The 16,773-nt window shown below is 35.4% G+C and overlaps 1 protein-coding gene and 1 pseudogene across 1 annotated transcript; both read left to right on the forward strand.

Moving 5' to 3' along the window:
• The first annotated feature begins 3,163 nt into the window (after nt 1-3,163).
• Nucleotides 3,164-7,160, forward strand: LOC137810418 (cysteine-rich receptor-like protein kinase 15). The gene is made up of 7 exons (XM_068611659.1): nt 3,164-4,172; nt 4,784-4,900; nt 5,461-5,651; nt 5,784-5,994; nt 6,104-6,341; nt 6,538-6,688; nt 6,760-7,160. The coding sequence occupies exons 1-7, from the start codon at nt 3,377-3,379 to the stop codon at nt 7,057-7,059; spliced, it is 2,004 nt and encodes a 667-aa protein (XP_068467760.1). The 5' UTR covers nt 3,164-3,376; the 3' UTR covers nt 7,060-7,160.
• A 250-nt stretch (nt 7,161-7,410) lies between these two features.
• On the forward strand, nt 7,411-16,671 carry LOC137809877 (uncharacterized; annotated as a pseudogene).
• Nucleotides 16,672-16,773: the final 102 nt, after the last annotated feature.

Consider the following 16,773-nt stretch of genomic DNA (forward strand, 5'->3'; position numbering starts at 1 on the left):
GAGAAAAACATTAACCCTATAAAATTACTAAATAAAAACTAAAATAATTAGTTGTTATTTTACTAAATTAAAGATCATTTTATTAATTAAACTAATTATTAATATTTAAATGTAATTTTTTAATATTAATAAAAAATTATAAATAATTTTTAAATTGATATTTAATCAGTAGTTATTAAGATTTTAGTTACTAATCACTTTAAATTTTAAATTAGTCTCTATGTTCATTTAGAATTTATAATAATACTAGTTAATTTATATGCCAATTTAGAAACTATTTTATAAATTTTTATTAATAGTAAAAATAACTTTAGATACCAATAATTTTTTAGTTTCTAAAATAATATCCAATTTAATGAATGAGAGTAATTATTTTTGTTTTTAAATTTAGTTATTATTGAATTATTTTCTTGTAGTGGAAGTTGAGGGATAAACAAACCTAAAATGTAGATAAAACAGAAACAATTAATTGAAAATATACTGATGATGAGATATAATAAAAGGAGAGATAGAAAGAAATAAAAACCAGTAAGAAGTGTTATTATTATTATTATGGTTTCTTAAAAAAATAAAAGTGTTATTATAGTGTTGTAGTCATAAAAGTTAATTATTTTTTATTTATTTTGTGCTTATCACCCCAATTTGAAATTATTAGTTCTTTGTGAAATTACAGGATAGCATGCCATAAACATTGTTTGGAATAATGCCATGTTGAGATTTTACAAACGTATTAATATCGTGCTAATTCAGAGGAGATACGTCAGAGTGTGGAGGTTTTTAAACAAAAATTCCACAATGGATAACTACAAGTTCTGCAAATTTCTCCAACTCCGATTATTAAAAAAATTTGACTTTTGCTATCCATTAACTCAAGATTCAAAACTAAAATGTTTTCTTATAAAATATAATACTTGTTAAGGAAAATCTCTTTCCTAGATGGAAAAAGTAGTATCTTTAAAAAGTCTAGTTTATATTTTTAATGATTTATTTTCGAGTTGTTGATGAAGTTTAACCGAAATTTTGTTTAGAAAAGATTCTCAAATGTTTAAATTAGTAAGAATTTATACCAAATATAATTATAAAAGTAAAAAAGATAATTGAGTAGGTATTTATCATACACTAGTTTTAGTAAAAATGTTCTAAAAATATGATTGATAATTGAATATTTGTTATTAAATTAATTATAATTATAATTATATATATATATATAAATATTATACGTAGAACTGATTTGATTTGATTTTACATTATGAATGAGATGCATGTGATGAGTTTTAGTATTAAACTTTAAAAAACTAGTTTTGATGTTATATTTTCACAACCATATTTTGAGGTTGTTTCCTCGTAGTTTTGAGTTATTAGTAAATATGATATGTATTATAATACTATATTTTTTTTAATGTGCATCAATGAGATATTTTTAGTATTAATGATGAGTTTTTTACCCTTTTGAAATTTTTCTCTTTTGACTAATGTTTTTTCTATTTTTTTATCACGTTGTCCTAAAATATGATATGTGAGTCTCATTGTTTAATGTGATGTGTTTGAAATGTTTGGATTGTCTTATATTTTAGCATGACTTTTCAATTCGCAATCATATTTAGCAAATAGGTGTTTAAATATCTATCAAATTACTTCATCACGAGTGTTTTAAAATATTCAGCATATGAGATGGTTGTTTATTTTCAAACTACTTGTAAGTCTTCTTGTACTACTTTGATCTTATGTGATAGTCATTTATTTTCAAACAACTTGAGATTATTTTGATGGTCGTTTTCGTATTATGATTCGATGTTATTTATTTTCAAACAACTTTGGATTAAATGATGATCGCTTATTTTTAAACGAGTTCATACTAATGTAATTCAATGTGATGATAACTTATTTTCAAATGACTTTGGATTACTATGATAATCACTTACTCTCAAAAGACTTATAAAAAATGATCCGAAAAGATATTTTATTAAATAATGTGTCTCATTAAAACTTAGAGAAAAAAATCAATATAAAAAAATATTTCATTACAATAATTACAATAGTATGAATCAACTATAGTATATCTTCAAGTTATACTATACTTTGCTTAGTGATCATAAAATCGAGACTAACTGATATTGCATGTTGACTATTATATATTGGAGAGTGTTATTATACTTCTCAAAAAATATTGTTTATGCTTTGAAGGTATTGAGAAATAATAAGTTTTTAACTTCTAATAAGAAACATAAAACTTTATGATTTGGAAAACGTTTTACCCAAACTTTTCAAACAATAGCCTCCCAAAATGACAAAAATGGTATTCCTACAAAGTTGAATTTATTCGTGGAAAGATATTTGTTAAAAAATATTATTACTATTCTAAATTTAAGTTAAACATGTGTAGGAACAACCATAAATTGAATTTGAAGTTCGAAATCCGTGAGAACTCGTTTTAAAGACATCATTAGTAAGATAGTAATAGTAACGTATGCTTATGCTCTAGTATGAATAAAATAAGTATAAATATTAAAAAATATATAATTGTTTTTTTAAGTAGGCTCAATTATTTTAAGTAGTGGTGCTAACTAGCAGATTCATACTGTCATTAAAATAAATAGCAATTTCAATTTTAATATATCATTAAAATGGACTTCCAGGCAAAGGTTAAGAAATGTTCTTAACGATGGATTATGCCGTCCCTTGAGTGAGACTGAAACCTAAGCATAAAATATAAATTGTTGACTATTTTATTAAATTAATTAATTAGAGAAGAAAAAAATATACAGAAAAACTAGCACAAGTAATGAAGAATAAGCATGACATCAAGAGGATGAAAAAAATAACAATTAATACCATTTACTTGTGATCCAGTTTATATTATCAACAATAAAAATTAAATAAATATAAATATTTTAGAAGTGATCAAATCCTTCTAAATTTACTAAAATAATCAGTGAATAAAATCCTAATCAAACTACTCATCCAAAATATTTTAAAATAAGAGATTCCAAAACATAATCAACAGGTTAAAATCAAAGCTAAATTGTCATCCAAAATATTTTAAAATAAGAGATTCCAAAACCAATAATCAACACGCTAAATCGAATTTAGGTAAATCATAAGTTTAAAACACAAATTTGAATAAAAAAAACAATCATATAAGAGGAAATCAATTTGAACGAAAGAGAAAGTCTCTCAATAATAATCAGATTTTTAAACATTTGAATGATCTCCCACTTCATTATCAATAGCCTTAATTGCTCATCATTACTTCCATTCATTTCCCATTTCGACAACCAAAATTCTAACCCTTTTGGGAGAGCTGAATCTTCATCAATCTTAATCAACCTGCTGTTAACATGTTTGTGTGTGTTGTCTTTTGTGCAAAAGGTGATCCATGACCATGCTCAAACACACACCTTCAGCTCTGCTTTTGTTCATCGTATTTCTACTTACCTCGTCTCCCAATCGGGTTTCTGGAGAAGACCCTCTTGATATTTACTGTCCTAGTTCCAGTGAATTCCCTCTGTACAACCTCAACAGTTCATTCCATGACAACCTCAACCTTGTTCTGGGGTTGCTTTCCTCCACCAACGCTTCAACGGCTGGTTTCTACACCACGTCTAGAGGACAAGAGCCAAACAGGGTGTATGGACAATCGCTGTGCAGAGGGGACATCACCAACTCCACAGTTTGCAGAGAATGCATTGAGAAAGCAAGCCAGGAGATAATGAACAGTTGCAGGAGTGAAAATGCAATGATATGGTTCAACCTTTGCCAAGTGCGCTACTCCTTTCAGAGCTTTGATGTGGTGGCTTATACTGGAAAGTATCCGAAGCAGAACGATGAGGAGAAGAATGTCTCTGATCCTGTTCGATTCAGGGAATACTTGACTTTTCTAATGAACAATCTCTCATCCGAGGCTGCTTTCAATCTTGTCAGGAACATGTTTGCGGCTGGTGAAATTGAGTATCCTGGGAAGAAGACAATTTATGGGTTGGTCCAATGTACGAGGGACATGTCCCTCGAAGGCTGCAGTAGTTGTTTGAGTTCTGCCTTCACAGAAATCACTACATGCTGCTCCCACAGAGAAGGTGGGATTATTCTTAGTCGTACTTGCAATATCAGGTTCCAATTGTCTCAGTTCTTCAATGCTTCTTCTGCATATCTCTTGGTTTACCCAACTTCCACAGGTATGGTTCTTGAATCTCTCAAAAAGAACTTGTGCTCACTGCACAGAAAATTGTTCAATTCTAGTATTCAGTTTCATTGCTTTGCTTACTTCTGTATGCACTTGCAAAATCATCTCGATTAATTCTTTCGTTTTTTAGCTTTGATTCTTATAAATTATAAAAAAAAAAATAGAAATGGTTATTATCAATGGTGATGTGACATTTATAGTTAAAAACTTTTTCACAAATGAGCAAAGCATCACGTTGTTTGTCACATAATGTTCTATATTCATACTTATTTCACTTTTATTTTGTGACCGTTCTTTGGAGTTCTTAGTATTCAAACAGATTTAGATATGTGATCAATAGCATATAATCGCACATGATACATCAAATAGTACTGTAAAAAAATGTCATATCAAATAGTTATTAGAATATATAATAAGATGCATCTTGTGTTATTGCTGAGTAATGACATGAATTATTCAAAAAAAAATTATGAAAGTGAAAACTAATAAGTTTTTTCAAGATTAATATTTAAGTTAATTATAATTGGTGAAGATTGTTGCATCGTGTGATTTCATCTATCCAGTGAAAAAGGCACTGACAGGGACTTTTTTTCAATTTACAAGGAAGGAAATGGAAGTCCTGGATGTTTGTGCTGATTATATTTGGGTCGATTTTTTTATTAGCACTTCTTATTGGGTTGGGCATTGCATGCTTACGAGGAAAGACAAATAGAGACAAAGGTACCTTCTAAGTGTAATTTGTTAGGACTTTCTTCGTGCACCCTACATTCTTTAAAATATCGAAATTACCTTTTCAGAGTTTTTGGTTGATTCCATAATAGATTTTTTTTTTTTTTTTTTTTTTAAAAACTTTCATGTTAGATTCCACTATGCTGTTTGACGTCTCAAATTCGAATAACAACAATCAACATAAATTATTATATATGAAACGAAATTGCCCATTCCATAATAGATGTTTGGTAAATAAAAAGTGTTTTTGGAATATGAGTTTTGTAAGCAAAGAGTGTTTTCAGAACAAGAAATCAGAAAGACAAAAAGTCATTCCAAAATATCTTGTTCAGAACATATTTTTTTTATTTCATTGATAAATCCAAAATTAATAAAATGTCTTCTGGAAAATATTTTAAAAAAAAGCAATCCAAAAGTCATTTTTAAAATGATGGGTGCAGGAATACATTTGTTAGGGTGCAGGAAGAAACGGCCTTTCTTAACTATCACAAAACCATTTAAGAATCAGCTTGAACTCTGATTGCTTCGTTTTTACTTGTGAATTGTAACAGATGAAGAAATTAGTGAAAGAACGCTATTAGAAGAGCTGACTACACCTAAGCATGTAGCACTCACACGAGAAGGTGACTTGATTAGTTCTGAAGAAGTGTTGTTCATGACTTTAGCTTCCATTAAGGTTGCTACTGATGACTTTTCTGATACAAATAAGCTGGGACAAGGAGGGTTTGGTGCAGTGTACAAGGTCACATACATAAACCACTAAAACTCTATTTATATATAACTCTAAAGGTTGTAAGAGTATCATTTTTCATTTGTAGGGCATGCATGGTTGATAGTCCTCTCATTGTGTTTGGTTTTGGAATCAAAATTGCAGGGTGTTCTACCAGATGGTAAAGAAATAGCAGTTAAAAGATTGTCGAGGAAATCTTGGCAAGGCATAGAGGAATTTAAAAATGAAGTTGTGTTGATTGCCAAACTTCAACACAAGAATTTGGTGAGGCTGTTAGGTTGTGCCATGGAGGGAGAAGAAAAGTTACTCATATATGAATTCATGTCAAACAAAAGCCTTGATCAACTTATCTTTGGTTTGTTCTTTTGCTCATGTTTAGATTCATACACCTGCTACATGTGTGGCTGATTGGTTTTGTGTTACAGTAAGAAACATTTGACTGACTCATGTTCTTTACTATTAAGATCCAGAAAAACGTTCAAAACTTGATTGGAAGACGTACAATGGTATTATCAATGGCATAGCCAGAGGACTGCTTTATCTCCACGAGGAGTCACGCCTTAAGATCATTCACAGAGACTTAAAGCCCAACAATGTCTTGTTAGATCACGAACTATTGGCCAAAATATCAGATTTTGGAATGGCCAGAATATTTTCTCAGAACCAGAATGCTGCAAACACCAAAAGAGTGGTGGGAACATAGTAAGTCAATTTCATATCTATATTTGTTGTATTTGTACTAATATTTTAGAAACTTAATTGAATCACCCCCTCTTCTGCTATTTCCAAAATCATAGCATTAAAAAGAAAAAAAATGCTACAAAATCTATATTTGATTGAAGATTGTTTTCCATGAACTGAACTATGAACCCAAACGCGATGTTGATGTACAAAACAGTGGATATATGGCTCCAGAGTATGCAATGGAAGGATTGTTCAGTGTGAAATCCGATGTGTTCAGCTTTGGCGTTGTCTTGCTTGAAATCATCAGCGGAAAAAGAAGCAATGGTTTTTACCAAACTGAACTTGCCCCGACACTGCTGGCATATGTAAGTGAAACACTTTCGTGGTAACTTACATTAATGGTTGGAACAAACATGTAATTCTGTTTTGTTTGCAGGCATGGCGAGTGTGGAATGAAGGAAAAGCATTGGAGTTTGTGGATTCAGTGGTGTTGGAAACATGCCCTGCAACTGAAGTTGAAAGATGCATTCACATTGGACTTCTTTGCGTGCAGGAAAATCCAGAACATAGGCCCACCATGTCAACTGTGATGCTTCTCCTGGGAAGTGAGTCAATGGGTCTTCCCCAACCAAAACAACCCGCTTTTGCTTTGAGTAAGGTGCTTCATCTCGATCCATCTACAACAACCAATCCTTCAGATAATGAGATTGTATTTTCTGATATTTTACCTCGCTGATTTCCCACTTTTGTATTTAACCCAACAACACGGGAAATTTGGTCTACTTGTCATGTCATGTTTCATCTTCTGATGCTTAACAACAGTATTCTGTTTATCAACTTCTTGACTTGTGTATGAACAAGTGTTCCTTTCATCGCAGTCCCCACACCAACGCATCCTCGCAGAGACTTTGGGTCATCGCTCATTTATTTTCGACAACCATAATTCATATTTTCCATCAAACGTGTTGGACCTTTCTTCCTTATCTCACATTCACACTAAATCAGAAAAATAATATCTTTGCTTGACTTGCTTTATTGACTTGCCATGCTTCATGTATCATTAACATCCAAATTTCTAATTCATGGATAATATGAATTTCACTTTTACGTTTTTAATACTTGTTTGCACACGCTGTAAGAAACATGGTACAAAAGAAAGTGACAGAATATGAGCAAAATGATGTGAGTGAAATAAATGGTAAATAGGACGAGAAAGAAGATGAGTGCTGGGATGGTTAAACACGTATCCATGGCTTCCCTAAAGCTTATGCTGCTGTTGTTCATTCTCAGCTTCCTTCACTTGAACACATGCAAAGCACAAGACCAGAACTCCGACCCCGTCTACCTGTATCGTAGCTGTTCAGGCGGCAACACCACCGCCAACAGTGCCTACCAACTAAACCTCGGCACCCTCCTCACTTCCCTATCTTCCAACGCCTCCACAGAATTCTCCAACAACACTGTCGGAACATCCTCCTCCGACAGGGTGTACGGACTGTTCATGTGCAGGGGAGACGTGCCCTCTACCCTTTGTCACCAGTGCGTGTTGAACGCAACGCGACGTCTCCGCTCGGAGTGCTCTCTGGCCAAACAAGCCGTCATATGGTACGACGAGTGCACGGTTCGCTACTCCAACCTCTCTTTCTTCTCCACGGTGGCCACTCGGCCGCGTCTCGCACTATACAACACCGGCAACATATCCAACCAAGAAACCTTCATGAACCGGCTTTTCTTAACCATGAACACAACCGCGGATGAGGCTGCCAACTTTCCCATGGGTGTGAAGAAATACGCGACGAAGCAGACAACCATTTCTGGGTTTCAGTCTCTGTACTGTTTGGCTCAGTGCACACCCGATCTGTCCCCGCGAGACTGCAGAAGTTGTCTCAGTCGTGTGATTGGAGACCTTCCTTGGTGCTGTGATGGAAAGAAGGGAGGAAGGGTTCTCTATCCTAGCTGCAATGTTAGATACGAACTCTACCCTTTCTACCGCCAGGCCACACCCACGCCTTCACCTTCACCCTCACCGCCCCTACTTCCTCTTACTTCCGCTAATTCCCAAGGTATAATCTTCACACTTCAATTGCAACACTCTCTCACTATTAATACTGTTCTTCTCTGATCAAAATTTAAAGTTTATAACAAAAGCATAGAATAAATAAATAAATAAAGGGAACGTATACAAGTAACATGAAGTCCTCAATGTAGGCTAATGTTTGTAATACATTCCTTCCACGTATACACAAGACCATACCAAAATTACAGCAAGAACCAGAAGCATCTGTGATGCTTCAAAAGCAGCTGTAATGCTAGAGCAATCAGACAACATAAGCAGCACTTCCCTAACTATAGCTGCAGAACTAGAAACTGCATCATACTGCAGCTAGATAACCAGAAAACAGCAAACCAACAGCCAGAATTGGCTCAAACTTAGCACTTCAAGCAGTTATTAACCAACTAGGAACTGACCCAGCATATCTCAATTGCCAAAGAGCATATGATGCATTGAATCTGAGATGATACTGAACCGATTCTGCAATGAGTCTAGAACACCGGCAGAACCAATTATCAGAACCTTCACATGCAGAATGAACAAATCCTAAACTGCAGAATGGACGAACCAAACCTTCATCTGCCTTGTTCTATATGATGTAGATGTGAGGAACGTGCAGAAAAGTGTAAGCATCATTAGCTGTGAAGTCATCTCCCAAAAGTGCATATTCTCTGGTTGTGTTTGAATAGGAAAAGGCAACCCCAACAGGGGATTCCAGGGATAACATTGTTCTGATGTTTGGGATTGGGATGGATGCAGGAGGCGGTGGGATCTCAGCTGGGACCATTGTTGCGATTGTGGTTCCAATTTCGGTCGCCGTGCTTCTATGTGTAGTGGGAATTTGTTTCTTGAGTAGAAGAGCCAGGAAGAAGCGGGGTTCTGTAAAGGAAGGAAAAAGTAAGGATCCACGAAAAAGATACTCATTTTTTCCTCTCTTTTTTCAAATGAATGATTTCATCTTACGCGTTTGTTTTGGGTTTCTAGACGTAGATGGCATCTCTACTGTGGAATCCTTGCAATTCGGTTTCGGCACGATTGAAGCCGCCACAAACAGTTTCTCAGCGGACAACAAGCTGGGGGAGGGTGGATTTGGTGAGGTTTTCAAGGTAAGAAACTAGCCTACTTTTTTTGTTAGATCGATTCTCGGATGTGTAATTCAGTTATATTTGGAAAATTTCAGGGCACTCTTCCGAGTGGACAAGAAATAGCTGCCAAGAGACTCTCGAAAAGCTCTGGGCAAGGTGGAGAAGAATTTAAGAATGAAGTGGTGGTGGTTGCCAAGCTCCAACATAGAAACTTGGTGAGGCTTCTCGGGTTTTGCTTGCAAGGAGAAGAGAAGATACTTGTTTATGAATATGTTCCCAACAAAAGTCTCGACTACACTCTCTTTGGTAGGATCTCACAATCCTTCTGAACTATGTTATACTTTATATGCTAGCTTTTTTTTCTCTTCCAGTGTTTTCCTTTTTGGCATCTTCACTAATAGGCGACCACAATAAACTTCACTTCACATTCAAAGTGTTGCAATGTTGCTTCTAGATTACTTCACTTTTATTTGACACTCTTTGGCCAATTTGTAGACCCTGAAAAGCAAAGTGAGTTGGATTGGATGAGACGTTACAAGATTATTCAAGGGACTGCTCGAGGCATTCAATATCTTCACGAAGATTCTAGACTTAGAATTATACATAGAGATCTTAAAGCAAGTAATATATTGTTAGACAGTGATATGAATCCAAAAATCTCAGAATATTTGGAGTTGATCAAACTCAAGGAAACACCGACAGAATTGTAGGGACATAGTAAGTACAGATTTCTATCTTCCTTACTGGACCAGATTTCTGTCTTTTGTTTTCTGTGCTGACGATTGTGTTGGTTATTCAATCCATATTCTATACATATACAGTGGTTATATGGCTCCAGAATATGCAATGCAAGGAGAGTTCTCTGTTAAGTCTGATGTGTACAGTTTTGGAGTCCTCCTTATGGAGATCATAAGCGGCAAGAAGAACAGCTCTTTCTATCAAACAGATGGTGCTGAGGATCTACTGAGCTATGTAAGTAGAGCAGATATTTAGCTTCCTTGGGCTAATTCATTCAAATGGAGTATTCTAGTGAAAAACAAATACTTGATGTAACTTTTTTGCAGGCGTGGCTACTTTGGAAGGATGGAACACCCTTGGAACTGATGGACCCCATGTTAAGAGAATCCTACAATGAGATTAAAATCATCAGAAGCATCCATATTGGTCTGCTCTGTGTCCAAGAAGATCCCGAATACAGACCTACAATGGCAACAATAGTTCTTATGCTAGCTAGTAACAGTGTTACTCTACCAACTCCTAAGCGGCCTGCATTTTTCATCCACAGTGGAACAGATGCAACCATGCCAAAAGGGCAGCAATTTGATCAGTCTATGACAAAATCATTACTAATGTCTATCAACGATGTTTCCATTAGCGAAATGGATCCTAGATAAGCTTCATTGCTTGGAGATTTTAGAATGTATCATTATTCACCTACTTATTTGTCGTACGCATGACTGTACTTCGAAATCTTGGAACACTTTGAACTGTATTCTAGTCGCTTATTTTTCAGCTAGAAGTAATATATGCAGGTAGGCTATATTGTTTTCTCCCAGAAAAATGTGAAATGTACATATTTGGTGACAGGAATTTTTGAAATGTATGGGACATAGTAAAGACTCGTCGAGTTGCTATTTTGTTCCACATTTACAAGCTTAAATAACCTATTAACTAATAAGTGTCAATGTGTAGTTTTTATGATTGAAAAAATTTAACACTTTGGAACTTAATTGTTGCATAATGTAAAAAAAATACCCTAATCTGAGAATTATTGAATCTGCTTATATATTTTGAACCAAGAAACAAATGAAGAAATTTAATCTCAATTTTTATGTAAATTGTGGATGAATATGAAGCATTGAAAGAATGTATGCAAGCTGGTATTGAAAGAAAGAAAGCAAAAACTTAATTGGATCACAAGAAGATTTAGCTCAAGCTAGAGGATTTAGCTCAAGCTAAATATGTCCAGAGTTGATTAAAGGTGCAGTACTAATCTAGCCCAGGCTAGAATTGCTAGCTCAAGCTAAAAATGCACCGAAAGATCTAGCTTAAGCTAAATTGGCTCGTTTGAGCTAAAGTTCATTATATAAATTTTGAAACACAACTCAAAAGGAAGTGGTGGAAAATGATTGGATCTTTAGAGAGAAGTTAGTGAGAGAAGAAGAAGGAGACCTCTGTTCTTAGGAGAAGAACGTGCTCAGATCAGCCCCTTCTTATGCAATCCAGATCAAGAATGAAGATTGGAGGAACTGTCATGAGTGGCTAAGTTCTTTCTAACTTGGGATTGAATGTAATTTACCTTGATCAAATGTATTTTTGGTGATATATATATATATATATATAATATTATCTTTTCTACTTATTCTTGGTATTTTCGTTTTATGCTTATTGCTTGATTCTGTCTGATCAATAGAGTCTTAATTTTGATCCTTAAAACCTTTAAGGATCTGAAATAGACAAAAATACTTGATAACTTGTAATGATAGGAATAGATTCCAGGTTATTGATTGCATCATAATTCTGCTTCTAAAGTTGGATGATTTGTTAAATATCTGAGGAATCAGTGTTTGAGAAATTATGTTATGAATTTCATCTTTGAGGAATCAAGGTGAATGACTTTAAATTAAGCATAAAAAATAAGTAGTTTTGAGTATTATAAATTGTATTATTCCAAAATACAGATGATTGAGATAGACGCAATTCAATCCCAAGTATTTTTCTCTATATTTAATAAGTTAGTTTTGTCTTTGGTTGAATCAAACCCTAAATCTCTGAGTTACTAATGAAATCTTTAATTTGATTATGAACATGTTCTCAAAATTATTTTCTATATTTAATGAGTTATATAATAGAACATCTTAATTAGAATTGTTCCTTGTGGGTTCGACATTCATACTTTAAAAAGTATTATATTACAGTTGATTCAGTACACTTGCCGAGAAAAATCAACATTAACCAACTTATCTTGTATTTAAACAATATTAATTTGCATCCAAAATATGTGGCTGTGCATATTCAATGAGTAACCTATGTGCAATAGTAAGGATTTTGCAACTTTTATTGACAGACAACTAAGGGAGAGTTAGACACTATTGATTTATGTTTTTTTGTTCTTGAATCTTTAAGGATTTAAAATTTATGCGTAAAACTCAACCTAGAGAAACAATCATGCAGAAGTGGTTGATTGGGAAGACTTGGTCTACTTGTCATGTTTCATCTTCTGATGCTTAACAACAGTTTTCTGTTTATCAACTTCTTGACTTGTGTATGAACAAGTGTTCCTTTCATCGCAGTCCCCACACAAACGCATCCTCTCAGAGACTTTGGGTCTTCGCTCATTTATGTTAGACACCCATTACTCATATTTTCCATCAAACGTGTTGGACTTTTCTTCCTTGTCCCATATTCACACTGAATCATTCAAATAATATCTTTGCTTGACTTGCTTCATTGACTTGCCACCTGCTTCATGTATCACTAACATCCATATTTCTAATTTATGGATTATATGAATTTCACTTTTACTTTTTTAATACTTGTTTTCGCACGCTGCATTGTTTTTTTAAGAAACATGGTACAAAACAAAGTGACAAAATACGTGCAAAATGATGTAAGTGAAATAAATGAGAAATAGGACGAGAAAAGGAAAATAGAGCTTTTGAAAGGGAGAACAAATACTGAAGTTTTTTGATATATTGAGTTAATTCATCAAAATCAAAGCTATACCAATGTAAAGGAAGTAGAGGATGGTAGTTCATTCAAGAAAGACAAAAAAAGTAAAAGCATTGAGGGATAAACTGTGAAAGTATAGTAAATTTGAAAAACAGTTTCCAATCATGTTCTTGTACTATACACATGTTAGATTATCACATCTACTATATATATCTTCTCAACATGAGGCACAAGTATCTCCCAAAAGTCAAGGAGACTCAACACAAACTGCAAAACGAGTGATGAGAGGTGAGAGAGAAATGGTTACAGACGTATCCATGGCTTCCCTCAAGCTTCTGCTGCTGTTGTTCATTCTCAGCTTCCTCCACTTCAACACTTGCAAAGCACAGGAACTGAACTCCGACCCCGTCTACCTGTACCATAACTGTTCAGGCGGCAACACCACCGCCAACAGTGCCTACCAACTAAACCTCGGCACCCTCCTCACTTCCCTATCTTCCAACGCCTCCACAGAATTCTCCAACAACACTGTCGGAACATCCTCGTCCGACAGGGTGTACGGACTGTTCATGTGCAGGGGAGACGTGCCCTCTACGCTTTGTCACCAGTGCGTGTTGAACGCAACGCGACGTCTCCGCTCGGATTGCTCTCTGGCCAAACAGGCCGTCATATGGTACGACGAGTGCACGGTTCGCTACTCGAACATCTCTTTCTTCTCCACGGTGGCCACTCGGCCGCGTGTCGGACTCCTCAACACCGGCAACATATCCAACCCAGAAGCCTTCATGACCCTGCTTTTCTCAACCATTAACACAACCGCGGATGAGGCTGCCAACTTTCACATGGGTGTGAAGAAATACGCGACGAATCAGGCCAACTTTTCTGGGTTTCAGACTCTGTACTGTTTGGCTCAGTGCACACCCGATCTGTCCCCAGGAGACTGCAGAAATTGTCTCAGTGGTGTGATTGGAGACCTTCCATGGTGCTGCCAGGGAAAGCAGGGAGGAAGGGTTCTCTATCCTAGCTGCAATGTTAGGTACGAACTCTACCCTTTCTACCGCGCCACAGCCACGCCTTCACCTTCACCTTCACCCTCACCGCCCCTACTTCCTCCTCCAACTTCCGGTAATTCCCGAGGTATAATCTTCACACTTCAATTGCAACACTCTCTCACTATTAATATTGTTCTTCTCTGATCAAGCATATTGTAGTATCATGGTTCGAGTTCATGCTGATATTGAAAGGGGTCAATTCTCGATACTTATATTGAAGAGTATTGATTCTTACGTTAGCACAAATTGATACTGAGTAATTAGTCTTTATTATTAGAATTGGCCAAGAACAATTTCAGATACAGACAAGAGGAAAAGGATTCGAGTATATGTAGAGGAAGACACGGAAAAAGAAGTATCACACACTCAGAGTACACTTATTCTTAGTAGTTCTAGGTTTAGAGTCGTTCATAGTCTTGTCTGGAAGCACATAAGTAACTGTATTAAGTTTGTGTTGAATTATATGTAATTGCTTTCGTGGAATTTGTTCTGATGTTTTTTGGATTGGGATTGATGCAGGAGGCGGTGGGATCTCAGCTGGGACCATTGTTGCGATTGTGGTTCCAATTTCTGTCGCCGTGCTTCTATTTATAGTGGGAATTTGTTTCTTGAGTAGAAGAGCCAGGAAGAAGGCTTCTGCAAAGGAAGGAAAAAGTAAGGATCCACGAAAAAGATACTCATTTTTTCCTCTCTTTTTTTTAAATGAATGATTTCATCTTACGCGTTTGTTTTGGGTTTCTAGATGTAGATGACATCACCACTTTGGAATCCTTGCAATTCGGTTTCGGCACGATTGAAGCCGCCACAAACAATTTCTCAGCGGACAACAAGCTGGGGGAGGGTGGATTTGGTGAGGTTTTCAAGGTAAGAAACTAGCCCACTTTTTTTGTTAGATCGATTCTCGGATGTGTAATTCAGTTATATTTGGAAAAATTTAGGGCACTCTTCCGAGTGGACAAGTAATAGCTGTGAAGAGACTCTCGAAAAGCTCTGGGCAAGGTGGAGAAGAATTTAAGAATGAAGTGGTGGTGGTTGCCAAGCTCCAACATAGAAATTTAGTGAGGCTTCTCGGGTTTTGCTTGCAAGGAGAAGAGAAGATACTTGTCTATGAATATGTTCCCAACAAAAGTCTCGACTACACTCTCTTTGGTAGGATTTCTGAACTATGTTATGCTTTCTATGCTAGCTTTTTTTTCTCTTCCAGTGTTTTCCTTTTTGGCATCTTCACTAATAGGCGACCACAATAAAGGAAACTGTGCATAATATATGTCAATGTGAAACTGCGACTTGAATATTTTGTCCAATTTGTAGACCCTGAAAAGCAAAGTGAGTTGGATTGGAGGAGACGTTACAAGATTATTCAAGGGACTGCTCGAGGCACTCAATATCTTCACGAAGATTCTAGACTTAGAATTATACATCGAGATCTTAAAGCAAGTAATATATTGTTAGATGGGGATATGAATCCAAAAATCTCAGATTTTGGCATGGCAAGAATATTTGGAGTTGATCAAACTCAAGGAAACACCGACAGAATTGTAGGGACTTAGTAAGTACAGATTTCTATCTTCCTTCCTTGGAGCACCTGTATTTGTGGAAGCACCTAATTCTATCATATCGATCAAAAACATTCAAATATCTTGGTAGTTTCAAACAAACATACAAATTTTAAAGCTAATTTTCAGTATTGGACCAGATTTCTGTCTTTTGTTTCCTGTGCTGACGATTGTGTTGGTTATTCAATCCATGTTCTATACAGTGGTTATATGGCTCCAGAATATGCAATGCATGGAGAGTTCTCTGTTAAGTCTGACGTGTACAGTTTTGGAGTCCTCCTTATGGAGATCATAAGCGGCAAGAAGAATAGTTCTTTCTATCAAACAGATGGTGCTGAGGATCTACTGAGCTATGTAAGTATAGCAGATATTTAGCTTCCTTGGTCTAATTCATCCAATGGAGTATTCCAGTGAAAAGGGAAAATATGTGACAAATACTTGATGTAACTTTGCAGGCGTGGCTACTTTGGAAGGATGGAACACCCTTGGAACTGATGGACCCCATATTAAGAGAATCCTACAATCAGAATGAAATCATCAGAAGCATCCATATTGGTCTGCTCTGTGTCCAAGAAGATCCCGAAGACAGACCTACAATGGCAACAATAGTTCTTATGCTAGATAGTAACACTGTCACTCTACCAACTCCTAAGCGACCTGCATTTTTCATCCACAGTGGAACAGATGCAACCATGCCAAAAGGGCAGCAATTTGATCAGTCTATAACAAAATCATTACCAATGTCTATCAACGATGTTTCCATTAGCGAAATGGATCCTAGATAAGCTTCATTGCTTGGAGATTTTAGAATGTATCATTATCCACCTACTTATTTATCGTAGTTTCCCGTGACTGTATTTCGAAATCTTGGAACACTAGTTGCTATTCAACATATACAAGTTTAAATAACCTATTAACAATGCCAACCAACTTATCTCGTGTTTAAATAATGTTAATTTGCATCCAAAATATGTGGCTGTGCAAGTTCAAGGAGTAACCTATTTGCAATAGTAAGGATTTTGCAACTTTTAT

This window comes from Phaseolus vulgaris, chromosome 2 (genome assembly GCF_000499845.2).
Source record: "Phaseolus vulgaris cultivar G19833 chromosome 2, P. vulgaris v2.0, whole genome shotgun sequence".
NCBI classification, from domain to species: domain Eukaryota; kingdom Viridiplantae; phylum Streptophyta; class Magnoliopsida; order Fabales; family Fabaceae; genus Phaseolus; species Phaseolus vulgaris.